The following is a 20178-nucleotide window of genomic DNA, read 5'->3' as shown; positions in this document are numbered from 1 at the left end:
GAGGTTTCAATATTTTATTCAAGTTTTATTTTAAGTGTTGTTAATTACAGCATTTGAAGGGGAGGATCTAATTCCACACAAAATGGAAGACTCTAAAATGTACCCATTAAACTGCTAAAAAATAAATTGAGTGGTGAGAATATAACAGAAGTCCAATTTAGATTCCTAGTGTTGTCACTGTGTGATTACAATCACACAGACTCTTCCCAGCCTATAGCTGGAGCTCCTGGAAGCTATTTCAGACACTGGTGCAAGGGCAAGAAAACCACAACACAAAAAGGAATTAAGTCCTGAATTATTGGCTTCATCATGTCCACCCTCTCCACTCCAAAATGGCACGAAAAAGAAACAGTGACCACACCCTGCAGACTACTTTTGGTGTAAAAGAGGTGACGATGGGCTAGAGTGGAAAAAGGTTATGAAGGTCTGTCTAAAAAAGTCCCTTTCAGATGAGTTTGTACACACCACCAAGCAATGAGCTCCTCATCAATTAGGGTTAGGAAACCAAAGTTTGATTTTCAGGAAGTCACAATTCCATTCATTTACTCAATACAGATTTACAAAGTGCCTATACATTATCATCTTCCATTTGCAGCCATTTCTAGATTTAAAAAAAAAAAAAAAGTAAACCTGGCATCTCTAGAGGGGTCACCAAGTCCCTCACACATACACACAAGTCTACAGCTGAAAGGACCTTTTTTTTGGACTCGATTTCTTCTGTACCTCTGAAATGGTAACACTTTAAAGCTGAATCCTCTTTCACCTGGAGGTCTAACATGATTTTTAGCAATTCTTGCATCCCAGACATACAACATTAAAAGGTACACTAAATTCTGAAGGTAGCTATGCTGCAAAATAGTTTAAAATTAATGATTGTACAGTATTCATTTATGCTTGAAATTCCAGTCCTAGACCAAGCTTGTGGCCACCAGCATTGACATTCTTGCCATCCAGCAGAGCTGACAGTGTCAGTTTGATACCTGAAGCAGGAAAAGGAAAGGAGAAAGGACAGAAGAAAGAAAAGGGAAGAAAGGTTAACACCAAATTCAGAATCTATATACTACAGTGAGCTTATACAACAAAATTACCATTATTTCACAGACCAGAAGGCCTGTCTAAATCTACCCTGGAACTCTACTTCCTTCTCCTCTCATCATCCCCCAGCTACAAGTAGTCTATCTACTGCAGTTACTGCACAGTAGGCTTCTTCAGCAATGGTGCCTTGAAAGGGAATCCCAACACAAATCAGTCCCGAAGTCTGACACTCACCTCCACAGCATGCATACATGTATAGCATGCATATATACATGAGCACGCACACACCCCCAAGTGATTTTCCCAAGAGTAGCTTGTAATCTTTGATCTAAAGGGCTGATTTTCCCAGGAGTAACTTGATTCTAACATCATATAAACCTAGCCTTCCCAGGTTGAAAGGTGGAATTATCTCCTAGAGCTCTCACACATCTAGCAGACTACACAGAAGACAACCTGCAAACCACTTTTCCTGTTTCTCTTTCTACAATAGGAATGATTTATAGGCTAGTATCATTATTTATATACACTGGAAATAAGCATCATTATTTATATACACTGGAAAAAAATATGGAAGAAAGTAACCAAAATTGTAACATATGTTAATCTCAGCCTTTTTTCCTCCTGATTACTATTTTTCAAATTCTCCAGATGTTTTAAATTTGCAGTTCCTTTATAAACATTTAATCATAAAACTTTACACACACACTTTTATAATGTCCTATACAGGCATTTTATAAGCCACAGCATAAATCAACAAGCTAGCATCACAATTTTCTTAAGACTGAGAACTGACATCACCCACAAGCAACACATACCTGGCTTTAGGGTCTGAGTGTATCCTAAACCAATCAGGCTGGAGTTGTTCACTTTGGCCTAGATAGAAAAAAGATAAGAGCACGTGAAAAGCTAAGTGTTTCATACTTCCACCTTCAAAATGGGTAATTAGAGATTTTTATTCAACCAACTCAGGGCATCAGAATCAAATCATCTTTTTTCATAACTGCCTCATTTACAGGATTCATTAAATTAAATATGAAATATCTCAAATGTAGGTAATGTGTCTTCCTGCTTGAATTGTTAAGAACTCTAGCATTCTTCATAAGAACAAAGCAGAAAGAATGAAGGCTGTTGGCAGGCTTTGTCCCTTATAACTCTTTCTTTTTGTTCATAACTTCCAAACAATGAGGCCCTTTCTCCCTTGTTTTTAATGTGCCTAATGTTAAGAGAGCCAAATTCAATTCCCTGTTCAGGAGATTTTAAATGGACTGTCTGTAAATTATACAAACCAGCGGAAACCATTCTGAAACATGAAACTTCCTCATTCCACCCCAAAAAGAGTAGAGCCTACAATGCCCCGTGACCACAGAAATGGGCCCAACAGAATTTACTGCAAACACTGTGCACCAATTCAAGGACTCAAGAGCAAAGCCAAAAAGACACCAACTGACCACTGATTTCTTAATGTGCACTGCAAGAACTAAAAACAAGAATGGAAAATGAGAGTGAAAATAAACATTTAAAGCCCTACCGGTTCCTGTTCCATAACACAAACTGTAAAAGGTGCCGCCTTTTACAGTTTGTGTTATGGAACAGGAACTGGTTAAAGGAAGAAGCTCATAGTGAGGCTGTCTGGTCAAATTCAGTTCTTTCCTGCTGGAGTGCCTTTGAGCAACTTAATCAGCTTCTCTAAGTTCCTCATTTGTAAAAACAGAGATGACTTTAAAAAAGCAAGTCAGTATCTATCTTAACAGGAATTAAATGCAATAATTCACAGGTAAAAGATTCCATATAATGCCTCGCATCCACAGTAAGTACTATTGCTATTATAATTATACTCATGTGGAACTCTTTTCACAGTGAGAAAATCTCTAAGTGGAAGTACAAAACGCCAACAATCTTGGGAGTTGTGGGATTCCACAGGTACCCACCGAGAAGCAGGCATCAGGGTCAATCTGATACTTCGCTGCTATTCCAAAGCGAGTGTTACTGTTTCCTGCTGTCCAGGCGAGATTGACAGCCGTCTCCAATTTCTTGTTCACCTTCTGATAAATGGAGCCACCAAACTCTGTCCCGTCATTCCTGCAAGTAAGTACAACACAGATGCCAAGCTGCCCAGAGAATGGGCAAGAGTCCATGCAGAGCTGCCCCTTATCAACCAGAAAGCAGGGATGGTGGAAATGCACAGAATCCATCACTGGTATAGAGAAGATCACCAAATTTCAAAAAAAAGGTATTAAATTATAATAAGCCTAATAAGAATGGGAAACCTACCAGAGTCAGGAAGGCTCAGAAAGTAGGAGCTATTTCAACCGTCACTGGGAACACCCAAAGGCAGTCCAGTCAACTACTAGAGCTGTCAAGAACCTGAAGTTTGCTTCAAATGTTCTTTAAAATAGAAGCAACAACAAGGACACTGGGATTGAGTGATTTATTTTTTCTGTTGCTCTTGTCATTACTTTGATAAATGATTCTATCATAAAAATGGGATGGGAAGAAACATTTCCTCACTGCAGAGGGAGTGGGGCTATATGGCCAAGTTGGTGTCTGGTATCTGTTCAGACCTGTTCCACCATGTCAAAGGTTTCCTTTAAGATCATGCTGACATCAGAACTGCCCCTGTTGTACAAAGTTCTCAGTGTTTCTGAGAATGATCCTTTCACAGCAGTCTTAAAAGTTGCAGCAGCAGAAGTAGGGTGCGATGGTAGATGCCTGTAATCCCAGAGGTTCGGGAGGCTAAAGCAGGAGGATTGCAAGTTCAAAGCCAGCCTCAGCAATGGCGTGAGACCCTGTTTCTAAATAAAATACAAAATAGGGCTGGAAATGTGGCTCAGTGGTCGAGGGTACCTGAATTCAATCCCTGGTATACACACACACACACACACACACACACACACACACACACACACATTGCAGCAGCAGAATTTAAAGTTCCTGCAGCAACAGCACAAATATCACCAATGATGAAATGGGACTAAATCTTGCACAGACTGCTAAAAATGTTTTTCTAAACATGGTTCAGGACTTTGAATTATTCCTAGAGATTGTGTTAGAAGTTGCCAATATCTGCTATGGGGAACGTAATTACTTTTCAGACTAAATATTGGTTATTTTGTTGTTATTAAACTGAAATCATGCATTTAACATGCTACGCAAACACCAGAAGTCAATGAATCAATGAAAGGTGGACTCTTTGACCCCTCTTTGTTTATGCTCTTTACGTGAAGAGGGAACGTTTGTGAGTAGGGCACCACAGATGTCCATTCAGTCATTGATTGCTACCTCACAATATAAGCAGGGGTTCATTTGTGGAAAATAGATTACCCAACTGTGGTTTTTTTCCATGTAGGATGATTCTGATCATTCTAAGAACTTTTGGAAAATAAAAAAGTTAATAAATCTTACATATTTGTCTTTGAGTTAAAAAATGTAAAGGTTTAGGCAGGAGTTATGGCTCAGTGGTACAATGCTTGCCCAGCTCGTGTAAGGCACTAAGTTTGATCCTTACCATTACATAAAAATAAATAAATAAAATAAAGTTATTGTGTCCATCTACAACTTAAAATATTTTTTAAAGAAAGTAAAAGGATTATGGATTATAGAAGGCAGTTTAATGGATAGCATCTGACTGACAGACTCTTAAACAGCTTGGTTCTTAAATGTAAAGTTTCTGATGATGGTTACAGACCTATCAATGATAGTTAACTATCTTGACTTTTTCTCATTTAGGTTTTTTAAGTTTCAAACTTCATTTGTTATATAAATTTTAGTATCAACGAAACAAAAATAAAAAAAAAAATTTAAACAAGAGTTTTTTTTTTTCTTCCCAGTATGTTGTTTGTCTTGTAATTTTATGGATTTGTTTATTTGTTTGGGATGTTCTGGGGAATTGAACTTAGAACCTTTTACAAGCTAGGCAAGCTCTCTACCTGTGAGCTACATCCCAGCCCCAAAAAATCAAATTTTACCTAGCTTTTAGATGTATAATAAATTCACATCACACAACAAATAGTTTTAATAGTGAACTTACAGAATTCAATATTATAAGAAAATTCAAATGAATCAGCATCTTAAGGCTGATATATATTAGTAGTTTAGAAAATTACCAGATATTATTCACAAATTTGATGAATGACCAACAGAATTCCAAATTATCAAAGAAAACAAAATTTGCTGGGGCAGTAGTGCACACTCTATAATCCCAGAGGCTCAGGAGGCTGAGGCAGGAGGATCAAGTGTTCAAAGCTAGCCTCAGCAGATTAGCGAGGCACTTTTCTCTAAAGAAAATATTTAAATATTTAAAAAAGAAAAAATGGCTGGGGATGTGCCTCAGTGATTAAACACTCTGGGTTCAATCCCGGGTACCCCCTCCCAGTGCTGCAATATCCAAAGCCCTACAGGATTTGAAAGGGAGTTTCTTGCTATGTTACAAAATGTTTCTATCTCACAAAAATATTCTAAATAAAATCCCACCTGGCCAAACTCTCTCCTCTTTTCCAAACATACTGTACTGGAAATCCCTCCCTATCCCCATCCCAAGTCATTCAGATCCTCCTCCTCCTCCTTTTTGGGGGTGCTGCTCAAGTTCTTTGACTGGGAAGTCTGCCCCACCCAGAGAACTTGCAGAACAGCATGCATTTGATTGTGTGGTCACTGCCATCCATAAAATGTACATGAAGAGCTGAAGGTCCACTTTTCCTTCTCAGTCAACCTGGGGTCTGCACACTGTCTATCATTACTGCTTTTGGATTATTGTTTATATGCACAGTACATACCAGGGCCCAGTCAGAAGCATCCTTTCTACAGCAGAAACCATAGAAAACATAAACTGTTCAAGTAGTCACTGCAAGCAGGTGGAGACAGGCTGGAACCACTGCTTTTCCTAAGCACCTCTGTACGTTTGATTTCATAAATATGGGCTCAGACTCCTTTGATTAAAATTTAAGAAAATATTTAATTGTGTAATTGTGTGTGTGTGTGTGTGTGTGTGTGTGTTTAGGAGATGAAACCCAGGGATGCTTAACTACTGAGCCACATCCCCAGCCCTTCTTATATTTTATTTAGAGACAAGTTCTAAGTTGCTTAAGGCCTCACCAAGTTGCTGAGGCTGGCTTTGAACTCACAATCCTCCTTGCCTGAGCCTCCAGAGCTACTGGGATTACAGGCATGCACCACAACGCCTGCTAATGCTGTAATTTTAAACAGGGGGTGGGGATAAGCATCTTCCAAAAATCAACTGGTCTTCAAGTTTGCCTGAACACTCTCAAACATTTTTAACATAAAATCAATGTCAAAGTTCTGCCTCATCACTTTGGGTACTTCTGGTGGAAAGGGCATGGGTGAGATGGACCAGCAAAGGGCTTAAGTACTACAAATTCTTGCTGTTTCATTCCACTTTGCTCTTCACCATACCCTCTCCCTGAAGCAGATGCGCACTAAATGCTTCTAAAGTCTTTACGTTTCCCGCTGAAACTCAGCCAGACCCTATGCTTCCAGCAAGTACAGAGAGAGCCCAGGCACAAATTCTCAGGGAACTCTGTCTTCCTCAAAAGCCCAAGCATGCTACAGAATGGCAGCCTGTTGAAAGTAATAGATTTTCTAATGGCTTTAGTATGATATTCAAATAGGGAAATTTCTTGGGCATAAATGTGGTTTTTAAAAAAAAGCCATAGTTTCCAGAATATTCTAAAACTGGGTCTACAATATTGCTTTCCTACACTTAGCTTTTAAAACATTAAGCAGAGGGAACTCCCTGTTCACATTTACTTACAGGAAGCACAAAGAAAGTCTGTTCCACATCTGACCTCCAGCAACACCAGGGCAGCCCCGAGAAGCTGGGCCAGCTACCTCCATGCCAGTTCCAAAACTAAACTCTGTCGACTTATTCCTTATTGAAAATACCAAAGTTCAGGTATGAGGGAAACGTCCGATAGCCATCGTTCCTCCTAGAACTGGTACCAACTCCCAGTTCCAAACTGAGGAAGCACTTACCATTCTAGCCAGAATTCTGAATTTAAAAACACTTCTAATGCCTTAATATTTTTCCTATGACTTTTTTTTTGTATGTTACTTTTTTTAATAAAAAAATAAACCAGCCTGGCATGTTGGTACACACCTCCCATCCCAGGTACTCTCTGGGAGGCTGAAGAAGGAGGATCACAAGTTCAAGACCACCCTTGGCAACTTAGTGAGACCCTGTCCCAAAATTTTAAAAAGGGATGGGGATGGAGCTCAGTGGTACAATAGTCGAGGGTTCAATCCCCAGTGGGACAATTTTTTAAAAAAGGAATCAACCTGTGTTGATGCACATTTCTATGACTTTCAACACATACAGATTTGTGTAGCTATCACAGCAATCGGGACACAAAGTAATTCCATCGCCAAATTCTCTGGTGCTGCCCCTCTGTATCACACCTCCTCACCTCCCTGGCCATCCCTGAACTGCCTCTATTAGTTTTTCCTCTGACTTTTTAGTTTTAAAAGACTCAAATTTTTAGTTGGGCATAGTGGAGCACAACTGTAATCCCAGCGACTCAGGATGCTGAGGCAGGAGGATCCCAAGTTCAAAGCCAGCTTCAGCCACTTAACAAGGCCTTAAGCAACTTAGCAAGACCCTGTCTCCAAATAAAACATAAAAAGGGCTGGGGATGTGTAAGCACACTTGGGTTCAATTCCTGGTACCAAAAAAAAAAAAGACTCAAATTTTAAACTAATGATGAAAAGTTCTCAAGAAACAAATAATATTATTTTACACATTAATGCCACTTAATTGGTCTTAAGTTTAAGAAGTGACTTCTTAAACTTCTGTAGTGACCTCTAGTGGAAAGAAAGAAACTTGTTAGAGCTGTACTCATCTAGTACCTTCCTCACGGGAACTAATAAAAGAATATTTTTATGATTAAAATCTTTGTTTGGGGCTAGCGATGTGGCTCAAGCGGTAACGTGCTCACCTGGCATGCGCGGGGCGCTGGGTTCGATCCCCAGCACCACATAAAAATTAAAAAAAAAAAAATAAAGATGTTGTGTCCACCGAAAACTGAAAAATAAATATTAAAAAATTCTCTCTCTCTCTCCCCCCTCCCTCTTCTATCTTTAAAAAAAAAAAAAAATCTTTGTTTGCTTTAACCTAAATCATGACTTTATTTCAACTCTTAAGTCTAATTATAAGGAGCTCTCTCAACACTAAGCTTAATCCTTTCTTCCCTTCCTCACACTGTCCTTAATTAATAAACTTAAATGCCCCACCATCCTTGGCACAGTGATTTGCATGCTTCCTACTCAACTACTGGGGAGGCTGAGGCAGGAGAGTCACAAGTTCAACACCAGCCTTAGCAAGACCCATCTCAAAATCAAATAAAAAGAGTAAATATGGAACTCAGTGGTAAAACACCCTCTGGGACAGGTTCAATCTCCAGTACCCCTCCAAAAAAAAAAAAAAATGCAGAGAAGACCTTTGCACTCCACTGAGATAATCAGCTCCTAATCTATCTACAATGTGTATATTCTACTAAGCATGAAAGCTGATCCTCAGGCTTATGCAAGCAAGAGAGCTTCATCTTCCCTATCGTGTCCCCCCATTTTGTTAACTAAAACTGAAAGGACCTCCAGGGTCCAGAACGCTGCAGGAAAGGGACACCCCCTGGACTGACACCATGTCTTGTTATAACCAATCAGTCATCCTGGGTACCAGTGGCAGTATTTGCTGTTCACAGAACAGAAACTAAGACACTTTAGGAAACAGATGGGTGGGAAACAGAAAAAATGCCAAGAGGCCATTTGATTCATCTGATGCCAGCAAACACTCATTATAGTGATTAAAAATTGCACTTAGGGGACTGGGGTTGTGACTCAGTGGAAGAGTGACTGGGTTTGATTCTCAGCACAACATAAATAAACAAAATAAAGACACTCTGTCCATCTATAACTAAAAAAAAATTTTTTTTTTTTAAATTTCACTTAGGCCAAGCGCAGTGGCACACACCTGTAATCCCAGTAGCTTGGAGGCTAAGGCAGGAGTTCAAAGCCAGCCTCAGCAACTTAGTGAGGCCCTAAGCAATTTAGCAAGGTTCCATCTCTAAATAAAATATAAAAAGGGCTGGGGAGATGGCTCTGTGGTTAAGCACTCCTGGGTTCAACCCCTAGTACAAAAAAAGAAAAGAAATTGCGTTTAGGGAAAAAAAAAAAATGAAAATCACCCCCCTGTGAGACACACTCAAACTCTGCATGTGCACACTTACACATTAGTGTGAAGCTGGAATTCGTCAGTCTTGTAGCCAACTGCAAAGTTGCTCTGGGTCACTCGGGACTTTGCGGTCTCAAAATTCATCTGGTAGCCAGCCAGCCAGCCCTCATAACCCAGCACCAGAGCGCCCCGGATTGAAGGCCCAGCAATGTCAAAGTCCACGTCGCAGCCCAGGTTGATGTGCTCCCGCTTGTACCCTGTCTTGATTTTAGCATTTTTTTTCCTGAAGGAAAAGAAATTAAATTACAATCAGAAGCTAACTCACCTTGGTTTCATCATGCCAAGGAATGCAAATTTCTTTTTTTAATCCCAGTTTAAATGGGGTAGAGGGGGTGGAGATGAAGTCAGGGCCTCAGGTCTTTGGTAAGCAGCTACTGGTCACATTGGACAGGATGTGGCCTCTCTTCAACTGGACTCCAGTCTGCAGAGGCACAGTAACAAAGTGAGAGCACAGCAGAGGGACCTGAAAAGTAAGCACTCGGTAATCTTTCTTTTCTCTCCTCTCCTTAGGCTTAAGGAGCAGCCTACACAAGCATTTATTAGGCAGAGCACTACTATGTAATTATGAAACAGATGCATCTTTGCTATCTTCCAAACCTGTGGGAAAGATATATCTGTCATGAAGGCAGCTACCTAAACAGCAGTTTTAAGGAGATGGTCATCTTCTTTGTGGATCAGCCAGTAAGTATAAAAGCAAATACTACAACCCTTCTAAGTGAATACGAAGGTAAGATAGCTTTCAAGGACATGTTTGTGAGACCCTGCTGTGTATATAAATCAGAGAACTGGGTGCTGATGTGGAAGCTGGGGCCCAGCAGTCATGGGGGCCAGAAGTCCTGGTTGGCTGCACCTGACCCCAGGTCCAGGCTAATGGTGCCACATTTGAGTCTATGACCAGTTCAGTGCCTCTGATGCCTGTTCCTCCAGAACCAGAAACCCCAAAGAAGGGTCATATCACCAGCAAATATATTGTCTTTTACCAAAAGCAAACATTGGAAAAAAAGATTGAATTTATCAAAAGAATTGGAACTATGTTCATCTGGTTGTTTCTGTTGTTCAGCTATAAAATGGCCCCATTCTGCGGCCATCTGCATTTTCAGCAGAGACCACAGGAGAAATCAGATCTGCTTAGAATGCAGGGACTGCACAGCCTAAATAAATAAAGATATTAAAAAAAAAAAAATATATATATATATATATATATATATTTTTTTTTTTTTTTTTTTTTTTTTTAATTCCCTCCTCTGAGGAACCACTGCTCCTTAAGAAATGTCCAATTACAAGTCTGGGCAGAAAATATACAAGGTGGGCTAGGGATGTGGCTCAAGCGGTAGCGCGCTCGCCTAGCATGCGTGCGGCCAGGGTTCGATCCTCAGCAGCACCACATACCAACAAAGATGTTGTGTCCGCCGAGAACTAAGAAAAAATAAAATAAAATGTTAAAATTCTCTCTCTCTCTCTCTCTCTCTCTCTCTCTCTCTCTCTCTGTCCCCCCCTCTCTCTCTTTAAAAAAAAAAAAAAAAGAAAGAAAATATACAAGGTGATCCTGCACCAGCTACCACAGCTATTAAACATTCCTGGGGTTGAGCAAAAAGACTGAAGAGCTCATATGAAGGGGCTCTGAAGGAAGGACTTTGGTAAAAATAATATCATGCACTAATGAAAACTTTTTTAAAAAATAATAATATTGGCAGTAGATTAAAATATATTAAGTATGTTTTAATCTACAAATTCATAATGACACAAAAAAATTATCATCTCTGAACACCAGAGAATCAACTTATTACTCTGAAAATAAAAAAGGAATCAATTCCTCTCCTGTTCTAACTATGCCTCAAGGTCACCATATAGTTGATGAGAATTTTCTCTTTATTATAGTATTCTACCAATAAATGAAGGAGGAATTATAAAAGTAGGCTTATGAATAACGCTGACATCATACAAATAGAGGGCCTATGTGTGCATCCCACAGGCAACAGAAGCACACAGCACTACCTCTATTTTTAGTCCCTGCACCCCGTAACAGAATCCAAATGTGACAAAGCCTCTAGACTTAACAATTCACCAAAAAAAAAAAAAATGGGGGTAGGGGAATGAATGTGTTAAATGATACTACAGAGATACAAACAGTAAAATCCAGTCTATATGTAACTACGAACTATAGAACAAATTGATCTCCTTATAATAAGTGGTGCTGCCCCCGACCAGCACAGGCATCTGAACTTAAGATCACTGGTATAAATTTGCAGGGACACCAGATAACACAGACAGAGTTTACCTTTGCACAAGCTTCAGGACACCTTCCCTGCTCTCAGCCTCAGGCTCAGGCTCCCCAAAAGGGAGAGCAAGAGAAAGTCACGAGAGGCTGGTGAGAGAGAGGGAACACGTTCGGAAGTGAGCTTTTATTGGGGGGACTCTTGTTCTTAGAAAGTTCTATCAAAAAAAGGGCAGAAGAGGCAAGACTACAAGGGACAGGTGAGTGTAACTCAACCCTACGGCACACCCCACAAAGAAGACCCCTTAATATCCGAGCTAGACCCCTCCCAAGCCACAGTGAATGCAGTGGTTGGTCAGAATCTGAGGCATCAGGATTGGAAGGATGTGGTCAATCATTGTGGCTCCCCACAGTAAAATCCAGTCTATACGTAACTACGAACTATAGAACAAATGATCGCCTTATAATAAGTGGCAAGAGGAAAAAAAGAAAATTGGAAAATTAAGAGACTGAGAAGGCATCTAAACAATTTTCCCAATTTTACATACACAATTTTTTAAAATATTTATTTTTTAGTTGTAGTTGGACACAACAACTTTATTTCACTTGTTTATTTTTGTATGTGGTGCTGAGGATCGAACCCAGGGTCTCACACATGCAAGGTGAGCACTCTACCGCTGAGCCACAACCCTAACCCTAGACAATTTTTGATTCTATTAAAAAAAGTCATGGGACTGGGACTGGGATTCAGTGGTAGAGTACTCACCTAGCATGCGTGAGGCACTGGGTTCGATCCTCAGCACCACATAAAAATAAAATAATAATAAAATAAAGATATTGTGCCCACCTATAACTAAAAAATAAATATTAAAAAAAGTCACAAAAATCATGAATATTTGAACAGACTAAAGACTTGACAGTATAGCCAAGTGTGGCTGCACACACCTGTAATACCAGCAACTCAGGAAGCTGAAGCAGAAGAATGACAAGTTGTTGAGCCCAACCTTGGCAACTTAGTAAGACCCTGTCTCAAAATATAAAGGACTGTGCTGGGAATGTAGCTCAGTGGTAGAGCGCTTGCCTAGCATATGAGAGGCCCTCGGTTTGATTCCTGGAACCACAAAAAATTAAAAAGGACTGGAGATAATAGCTCAGTATTAAAGCATCCATGGGTTCAATTCTCAGTATTGACAATATAAAGGAATTCTGGTTAACTTTTTTCAATTAATAACAAGACAATGGTTATACTTCTTTAGAAAGAACACTTACCATTTAACGATACCTACTATAATATTTACATATGAAATTACATGCTGTTACTTACTTAAGTAATATTCGAGTAGAGAAGTTATTTATGGCTGTCTAAATAAAAAATGACATGGGTTGGCAATTATTAAAGGCAAATAATGAGAAAACGATTAGAGCTTAGTATACTTTTCTGTGTAATTTTGTGTATTTGAGATTTCCCATAATTAAAAAAAAAAAAAAAAAAAAAAAAAACTTAAGTTGAAGCAATCCAAGTTCTCAATGAGAACAGAAAGCCAACACCCTTCCCAAGTGACACTTGGGGGACTAGGGATGTAGCTCAATGGCAGAGTGCCTGCCTAGGATGCACAAGGCTCTGGGTTCAATCCCCAGCACTTGAAAGAAATAAAAAATGACAATGAAACTCTGGGACCTCAATTCTGTTCAAGTTGTTTCTGTACATTTTGTTTATTTATTTTTATTTGTTTATTTGTTCTAGTTAGTGATACATGACAGAAGGATGCACTTGGATTCATTGTACACAACTGGAGCACAATTTTTCACTTATCTGGTTGTACACGAAGTAGAGTCACACCATTCCTGCAATGTACTTAGGGTAATGATGTCCATCTCATCCCACCCTCTTTCCTACCCTCAGTTCTGTACATTTTAAAGAAGAGTAACAAACAAATTACCTTTCAATGAGAAAAATTCCAAATCCACCTACTCTGGTCTGCCTATTCTTTGCAGGAAGAAGACTATCAAGAGGCTGACATGTAAAAGAACAGGAGGCCACGAAATGTAGAAATAGGGCATCTTATGAGCATCAGATAAAAAGCTGCTGTCAATCACAGAGTTTTAGTGCCCATGGCAAAGCTTCTGACCAATGTATGCACCACCCACACTACTTTCCATGGCACCCAGCGTCTCATGGGATCCTGACCAGTGATCCAAGCTCCCCAAGAGAAGGAGCAAGGCTGGGACAGTGGCTCAGGCTTCTACCAAGGTTTCTGTTCTTTCTAGCACAGTGCACTACAGCTGTGGAGCCTTTCCATTCTCGAATATCACTGGGGTTTTTTTTAAAGCTATTTAAGCAGTGGCGCTAATCTGACAAGCACCAAGAGAGGCTTGACTCTGATTTGTGGTTAGCAAGCAGTCTTTATCTGTTACAGATACTCTAGGATGAGTGCTGGTCCCTAACGCCATCTGCATTAGGGACCAGATGTGGTCACACTCTGCATCTTCAGGAGCCAAGTGCTTTCCAGGCAGCACCCCTCAGTGGCTTTGGAAGCCAATGTTCATCTCCAACCTTCATCAAGAGTCATCAAAACTTTCCTCAAATACCCAGCAGGAAAATGTACACATAGTTCCCACAACCTTATCTTCTAAACACCATTCTCCAATATAAGAAACCAGGTCTCCTTGGAGAAATGGTTACTAGCAGGTAAGAGCAAATACAAGATGAACCCTGTACATCTTCTAAAACCAGAAATAAAGATGAGCTCAAAAAAAAATGAGAGGAGTTCGTCAAAAGCACAAGGTGTCAACCTGAGAGAGCTCCCAATGGCCACATCTCAGATAATGTGAGCAACAAAATAAAAGAGACAATGGGTTATAACCCATAAAATAAATACTCATGAATCACACTAATATAAATTACTAACATAAATAACCAATTAAATAAATGAGGGACAAGGGACAGCTCTTCCTTATAATAGATCCCAAATTATAAGTGAAGGAATGATAGGAATAGAAAAAAAATCACCATTTTCCAAACAGAAGTGTCACAGGCAAGAATCACCCAAGGCTGCTTTTATCTGTGCCAAAGCAATGATGAGAAACAGAATGTTTGCGGTCTTAAAATATCTTCCCATCAGATACCTACTAATTACAAAGAGAAAGAACAATAGCTTTACAGTAAAGAGACCTAGCAAACACTACTTTAACCATGATCAGAGTCATTTTCATCAGTAATGAGGCACACTGACATATTCTTCCTGAGAGCATCTACTGAGGACACAACACAACATCACTTCTATGGTTGCTAAAAACATGTAATGTGAATTTTGTTGTTGTTGTTGTTGTTGTTGTTGTTGTTGTTGTTGTTTTGGGTACCAGCAATTGAACCCAGAGCCCTTTTTATTTTGAGACAAGTTCTTACTAAATTGCTGAGGATTTTGCTAAGTTACTAAGACTGTCCTTGAACTTGCAAGCCTCCTATCTCAACATCCTGAGTCACTGGGATTATAGGCCTATGCCATCACACCTGTTTATAACCTGAATGTAATCATGAGGAAACATCAGGCCAATCCAAATTAAAGGACATTCAATGAGATAATCGGCTGCTCTTCAAAATGTCAAGAGAGACAAAGAAAGATAAGAATATTGCCCATATTAGAGAAGACAAAGGACTAAATGCAACTTAGGATCCTGATTCATGGACTAGAAAGAAAACCTCAGTGGGACAACCATTAATAATACAACAGCAACATTAATTTGCTGCTTCTGACCATTACAGTCATGCTTGTTTAATGACAAAGACACATTCTGAGAAATGCATCATTGAGTAATTTCATTATTTAGCAAACATCATAGAGTGTACTTACTCAAACCTAGATGGTCCAAGTCAGTCACTCAATACAGTGGGCAAATATATACATACGTGTGTGGGTGTGTGTAAAAACCTCCCTTTGGGGAGGTCTGCAGAGAAGTCTCTCAGACTTGCTACAAACCTCTTCTCTGCAGACCTCCCCAAAGGTCATGGAAAAACCCAAAGTGTGCTATCTCAGAGCAGCAGGCAAAGTCCAGGCAGCAAATTCAGGCATGTGGTCTTGTCCTCTAGCCCCTCACCCCGTCAGAGGATCTCTGTGGATAACTGCTCCCTGGTATGATGGCATGATGCCTGGGGGAAGTGGACCAGCAAAAAGGCAATGCTCCTGGCAAGAGGAATCAAGGCAGAGAAGGGGACAAGAGTTAAACAGCTCCTGACCAATCATCCAAAACCATCTTACAAAAAGCCTTTTCAGTGAGGCATGGTGGCACACATCTACAATCCCAGCAACTCAGGAAGCTGAAGCAAGACAATCACAAATTTTGAGGCCAGCCCAGGCAATTTAGTGAGACTCTGACTCAAAATAAAATTTTAACCAGGCAAAGAGGCACACATCTATAATCCAAGCAATTTGGGAGACTGAGGCAGAAGGATCACAAGTTTAAAGCTAGCCTCAGCAACTTAGCAAGACCCTGTCTCAAAAAAATAAAAAGGATGGGGGTGTAGCTCAGAAGTTAAGTGCCCCTGGGTTCAATCCCTGGTGAAGAAAGAGAAGGAGAAGGAGAAGAAATAATTAATTAATTAAAAATAAAACAAAATTTTAAAAGCTGGAAATGTAGCTCAGTGGTAGAACACCCCTAGGTAGGATTAATCCCTAGTACCATTAAAAAAAAAAAAAAAAAAAAAAGAGGAAGAAGAAGAAAAAGAAGAAGAAGAAAGAAGGTCTTATTTCCAGAGAAAAGGAATCATGTCAGCAAGTCTAGTTGCTTGTGGTCACCCCATACCTCGCACAGCATGGCGTTAGTGGATGCTTTTTCGAATAAGCATTTGTTAGAAAAGAAAAAAAGAAGATAACATGGCAAAAAATGAAATTCATAATGCCAATGAACTATAGACAATGAATGATGAATTTTATGTATCTTGTTACCAAAAAAATTGTTCAACTTAAAAATTAAAAACTTAAATTCAGTACATGCCTTTGATCCCATCATCAGTGTAAAAAACAACGTTCCTCCAGTTGAGGGGACCCACCATTCTAAGTGGGAAGAACAGGTGTGTATTCCAGAAGAGAACAGTTCCTATTAGCCACTCAGGCACTCTGGAGCTGAGGCAAGTTAATTTGATGCATTAAGAACCAACAAACCTACCAGAGGGTCTCACCACGGAAAGTGCAGCCTCAGGAGCTCCCTTGTAGTCAAGCCCAAAAGGTCTGGGTGGGGAGAAAGACCCCTAGCACCCAACAAATGGGCTGGCAACACTGATCAGTTAGCCGTTCCTTCCAAATATCACCTGCTGCCCTGTGGCCCTAGCCATTTATAATTACCAGCAGGCTTGCCCATATGCAGTACAGGATAGTACAGAATCTTATTCAAAAACACTGCTAAACACGAGTCTGCAACCTCCATTAAAAAGGAAGCTCCTTGTGGTGAGGAGGAGGGTAGCAGCCTGGCCTGGGCACCCTCAGATCCCCAGATGAGTACAAGGTCAAGGACAGGTACACCAAGACCTGGATTTGAGTAAAAACCATTTCTAAATTAAAAAGTGCTCATTAATGGATGGACGTGGATGTGTCCTGACACCAACTGAAAAGAGGAGAATTTGTATCTCTATGTCTTGGAGGCTGCCTTATAGGTAACGTCAGCCCCGTTCTCAAAAACCTTTGTCTCAAAAGGCTTTCAGGGCCCCTAACACCACAGAAAGCCCTCACAGGGAAGAAATGAGAGTCTTACCCAGTGTTAGGTGAGAAGGATGAATCGAAGGTCAGCTTCAGTCCACGTGCAAGCTGAACAAAAAAGAAATGTGCCACCAGGTTTAGTCACAGGGCAGGCCGGCAGGTGTGAATGAATGAAACCCACGTCCCTTCACAGGGGCTGTTACCTGATCTTCCACAGTGATCTCAGTGCCTAGTGTGTTGTCAGTGTTCCACTTCTCTGTAAACGTCAGGCCATATTCAGTCCACCTGTACTTGGTTTCCAGGCTGCCCGTCACTTTGGTGGTCTCTGTGTTGGCTGAGCCTGAGCTCGTAAATTCCTTCAAAAGAGAGGGAGAGTCACAACCTGCAGCCCACCATGTCCTTGGTACCACTCAGGCCATCATGCAACAGTTGAGACCTGGAGTGTGGGCAAGCGACAGCTAATCTCACAATTCAATTAGATCTTTAAAATGTACAGAGGTGTAAAAGAGTCTGTGCTACCCCGAGGAGTTGTGGGGAATGCTTTGTCAGGAGACAGATTCCTTCCTCCCCTCTTACTCTTAAGTCTGGCCAAGAAGGCCTCCCTTCCCTCCTATCTCCTGCCTCATTCAGAGAAGAAGCAATGGGCTGAAGTTGACAGATTAAGTAATGAAGCCAAGGGCAGCAACTCAACCCAAATCTTCTTTCCAATCATGACTACACACACAATCTAAAAGGGACTACTAAGATTGTTTCTAAAAGAATTATATGGCATTAAACACAGGTTGATATTAAAATAAGAAACACAAGGAAGGGTCTGGGAGTGTGGTTCAATGCTTGCCTAGCACACTGGAGGCCCTAGGTCTGATCCCTAACATAAGAAGGAAAGAAGGGAGGGAGGGAGACAGAAAGGGAAGCGTCAAGTGAAACCATTGCCATTTCCTGTATTAACAGCTGCTAAACGGGGGGCCTTTGGGCATAGTTCCCTGGACCACCCATTACACACAGATGCAATGAGTGACAACCTCAAAACCGACACAATCCAAAAAGGAGCTTTTGGTTCTGCCACTCAGCACACGGTAGCTATCTGCCAATCAACAATAAATACCCATGTTCCATGTGAGTTGGATAACTTACCAATCCATTCTCAGATTTTGTCTTCAAATCGAGTTTGATTAATCCAAAGCCTAAAGAAAAAAGAAAACAGTAAACAGATTAAGTAATGAAGCCAAGAGCAGCGCCTCACTCATAGCTGTTTAGAAATGCTTTCTACAAGGAAGAACACGGAGGCCCTGAAGGCTGAGGACCCAGCCCCTGCTGCTGGTGGCCTCCATGGAGCTCAGCAGCCATTGAACAGAGCAGAGAGGCAGGCACAGCCCACCTGGGCTCCACATGCACTCCTAGTGAGGCCTGAGAAAGGTGCCTGCAGCTGGCAGAGACAGTCACCAGGGCCTCGTGGGCACGACAGGCTATATTTAGAAGCTGCGCTCCACTGCAGCAGCATCCAGGGCTGCTCTTTGCTTGCAAGAGAAAATGAGAACATCCGCTTGTTAGCAGCAATCCACAAGCTGCCCCTACTGGGTACACAACCAAAACTGCTTCACAACCACAGAAAGCTGATCTCTTTTCCCAGACATAGAAGTTCTAAATAGTGGACCAACCCAGGTCTTCCACACTATTAAGGTAAAACTGCAAACATGCCAACTGGGTTTGTAGCTGAGGTACCCCCTCCCTCCCAGCAGCACTTACCATAGCCCTTGGTGAAGACATCCCTGGCAGATTTGCCAAGATCGGCATACGTGGGAGGCACAGCCATCTTCTGCTGCAATAAAAGAACCACCAGAATAAATACATTGGTAATTATGGAAATTAGTTTACCATCAATAAAAATTATTAGACACAATTAACAACCAATAAAAATTATCCACCACTAAGAGTTTCAGGCACTGTATCCTCCCAGGTGTGGGCAGAGGAAGCATGTAAGGTCCTGTCCTTCACTTTGGGGCCAGAGTTAAGACACTCAGTAAATCTTTGTTGACAGGCCATCAGCCTCCTCTAGATATCCCCAGGACAGAGCACAGGCCCAGAACATAGTGGGAGTCAGTAAATTTTTGCTGAATGAATTATCTATCAAAGACACATTCCCATGAGCCAGCTATTTTACTGGATTGCAGGACTCTTGCCAATAAAACATATCTTCTTACAAAATGTCGGTTGCTAGGACATTAAATGCACTGAATAAAAATCAGTTTTTTATGATGACGTATTTCTATATGGTTCTGATTTTATTCAACCAACAAATATTACTGAGTACCTATTATGTACCAGAATGAGCCCAACTTTATACAAAACTGGGGATTGAACCTAGGGCCTTGAGCATTCTAGGCAAATACCTACCATTGAGCTACATTCCCAGACCTTAGGGGATCCCGCTTTTAGAGTCATGTTCCTCACAGAGAATAAAATAAGATCTAACTAGTTAGGCAATCCCAACATGGAAAGAAATTCAGCCACATAATACAAAAAGAAAAAAATTGATTTAAACAAAACTTAATTGCACTGCAGCATCACTTCATTCAACTATCCAAGTACTACTTGGGGGACTGGGGATGGAGCTCAACAATAGAACACCTGCTTAGTGTGTGTGAGGCCCTGGATTTGATCCCCAGCACAATTTTTTTTTTAAAAAAAAAGCACTATTTGGCTTGTTACATATCATAAAGTCAGTCAACAAATATTTATCAAGCATCTTGATGTTCAAGGAAAGAGAGTAACTCAATCTTTGCCTGAAAGACAGACAACACTACATCCCTGGAAGGCTTTTTTTTTTTTTTTTTGGGGGGGGGGTACCAGGGATTGAACTAAAAGGCACTAGACCACCATCCCCAGCCCTATTTTGTATTTTATTTAGAGACAGGGTCTCACTGAGTTGCCTAGCACCTCGCTTTTTCTGAGTCTGGCTTTGAACTCTCAATCTCCTGCCTTAGCCTCCCAAACCGCTG

The 20178-nt window shown here is 40.7% G+C and overlaps 1 protein-coding gene across 2 annotated transcripts in view; it reads right to left on the bottom strand.

The window, feature by feature from the left end:
* Positions 1-20178, bottom strand: part of Vdac1 (voltage dependent anion channel 1) — a 29692-nt gene continuing 9514 nt past the window's right edge. For both annotated transcript variants that reach the window (XM_026400124.2, XM_026400123.2), the window contains exons 2-9: positions 18926-18998; positions 18314-18363; positions 17383-17535; positions 17235-17287; positions 9270-9497; positions 2964-3114; positions 1851-1908; positions 1-980 (exon numbers count right to left, since the gene is read on the bottom strand). In XM_026400124.2, the coding sequence (XP_026255909.1) occupies positions 889-980; positions 1851-1908; positions 2964-3114; positions 9270-9497; positions 17235-17287; positions 17383-17535; positions 18314-18363; positions 18926-18992 (852 nt within the window). In that variant the 5' untranslated portion in view covers positions 18993-18998 and the 3' untranslated portion in view covers positions 1-888. The remainder of the gene's footprint in view (positions 981-1850; positions 1909-2963; positions 3115-9269; positions 9498-17234; positions 17288-17382; positions 17536-18313; positions 18364-18925; positions 18999-20178) is intronic.

This window comes from Urocitellus parryii, chromosome 1 (genome assembly GCF_045843805.1).
Source record: "Urocitellus parryii isolate mUroPar1 chromosome 1, mUroPar1.hap1, whole genome shotgun sequence".
Classification (NCBI taxonomy): Eukaryota; Metazoa; Chordata; class Mammalia; order Rodentia; family Sciuridae; genus Urocitellus; species Urocitellus parryii.
The sequence above is the reverse complement of the archived record's forward strand: the minus strand, read 5'-3'. Positions and strand labels throughout refer to the sequence as shown.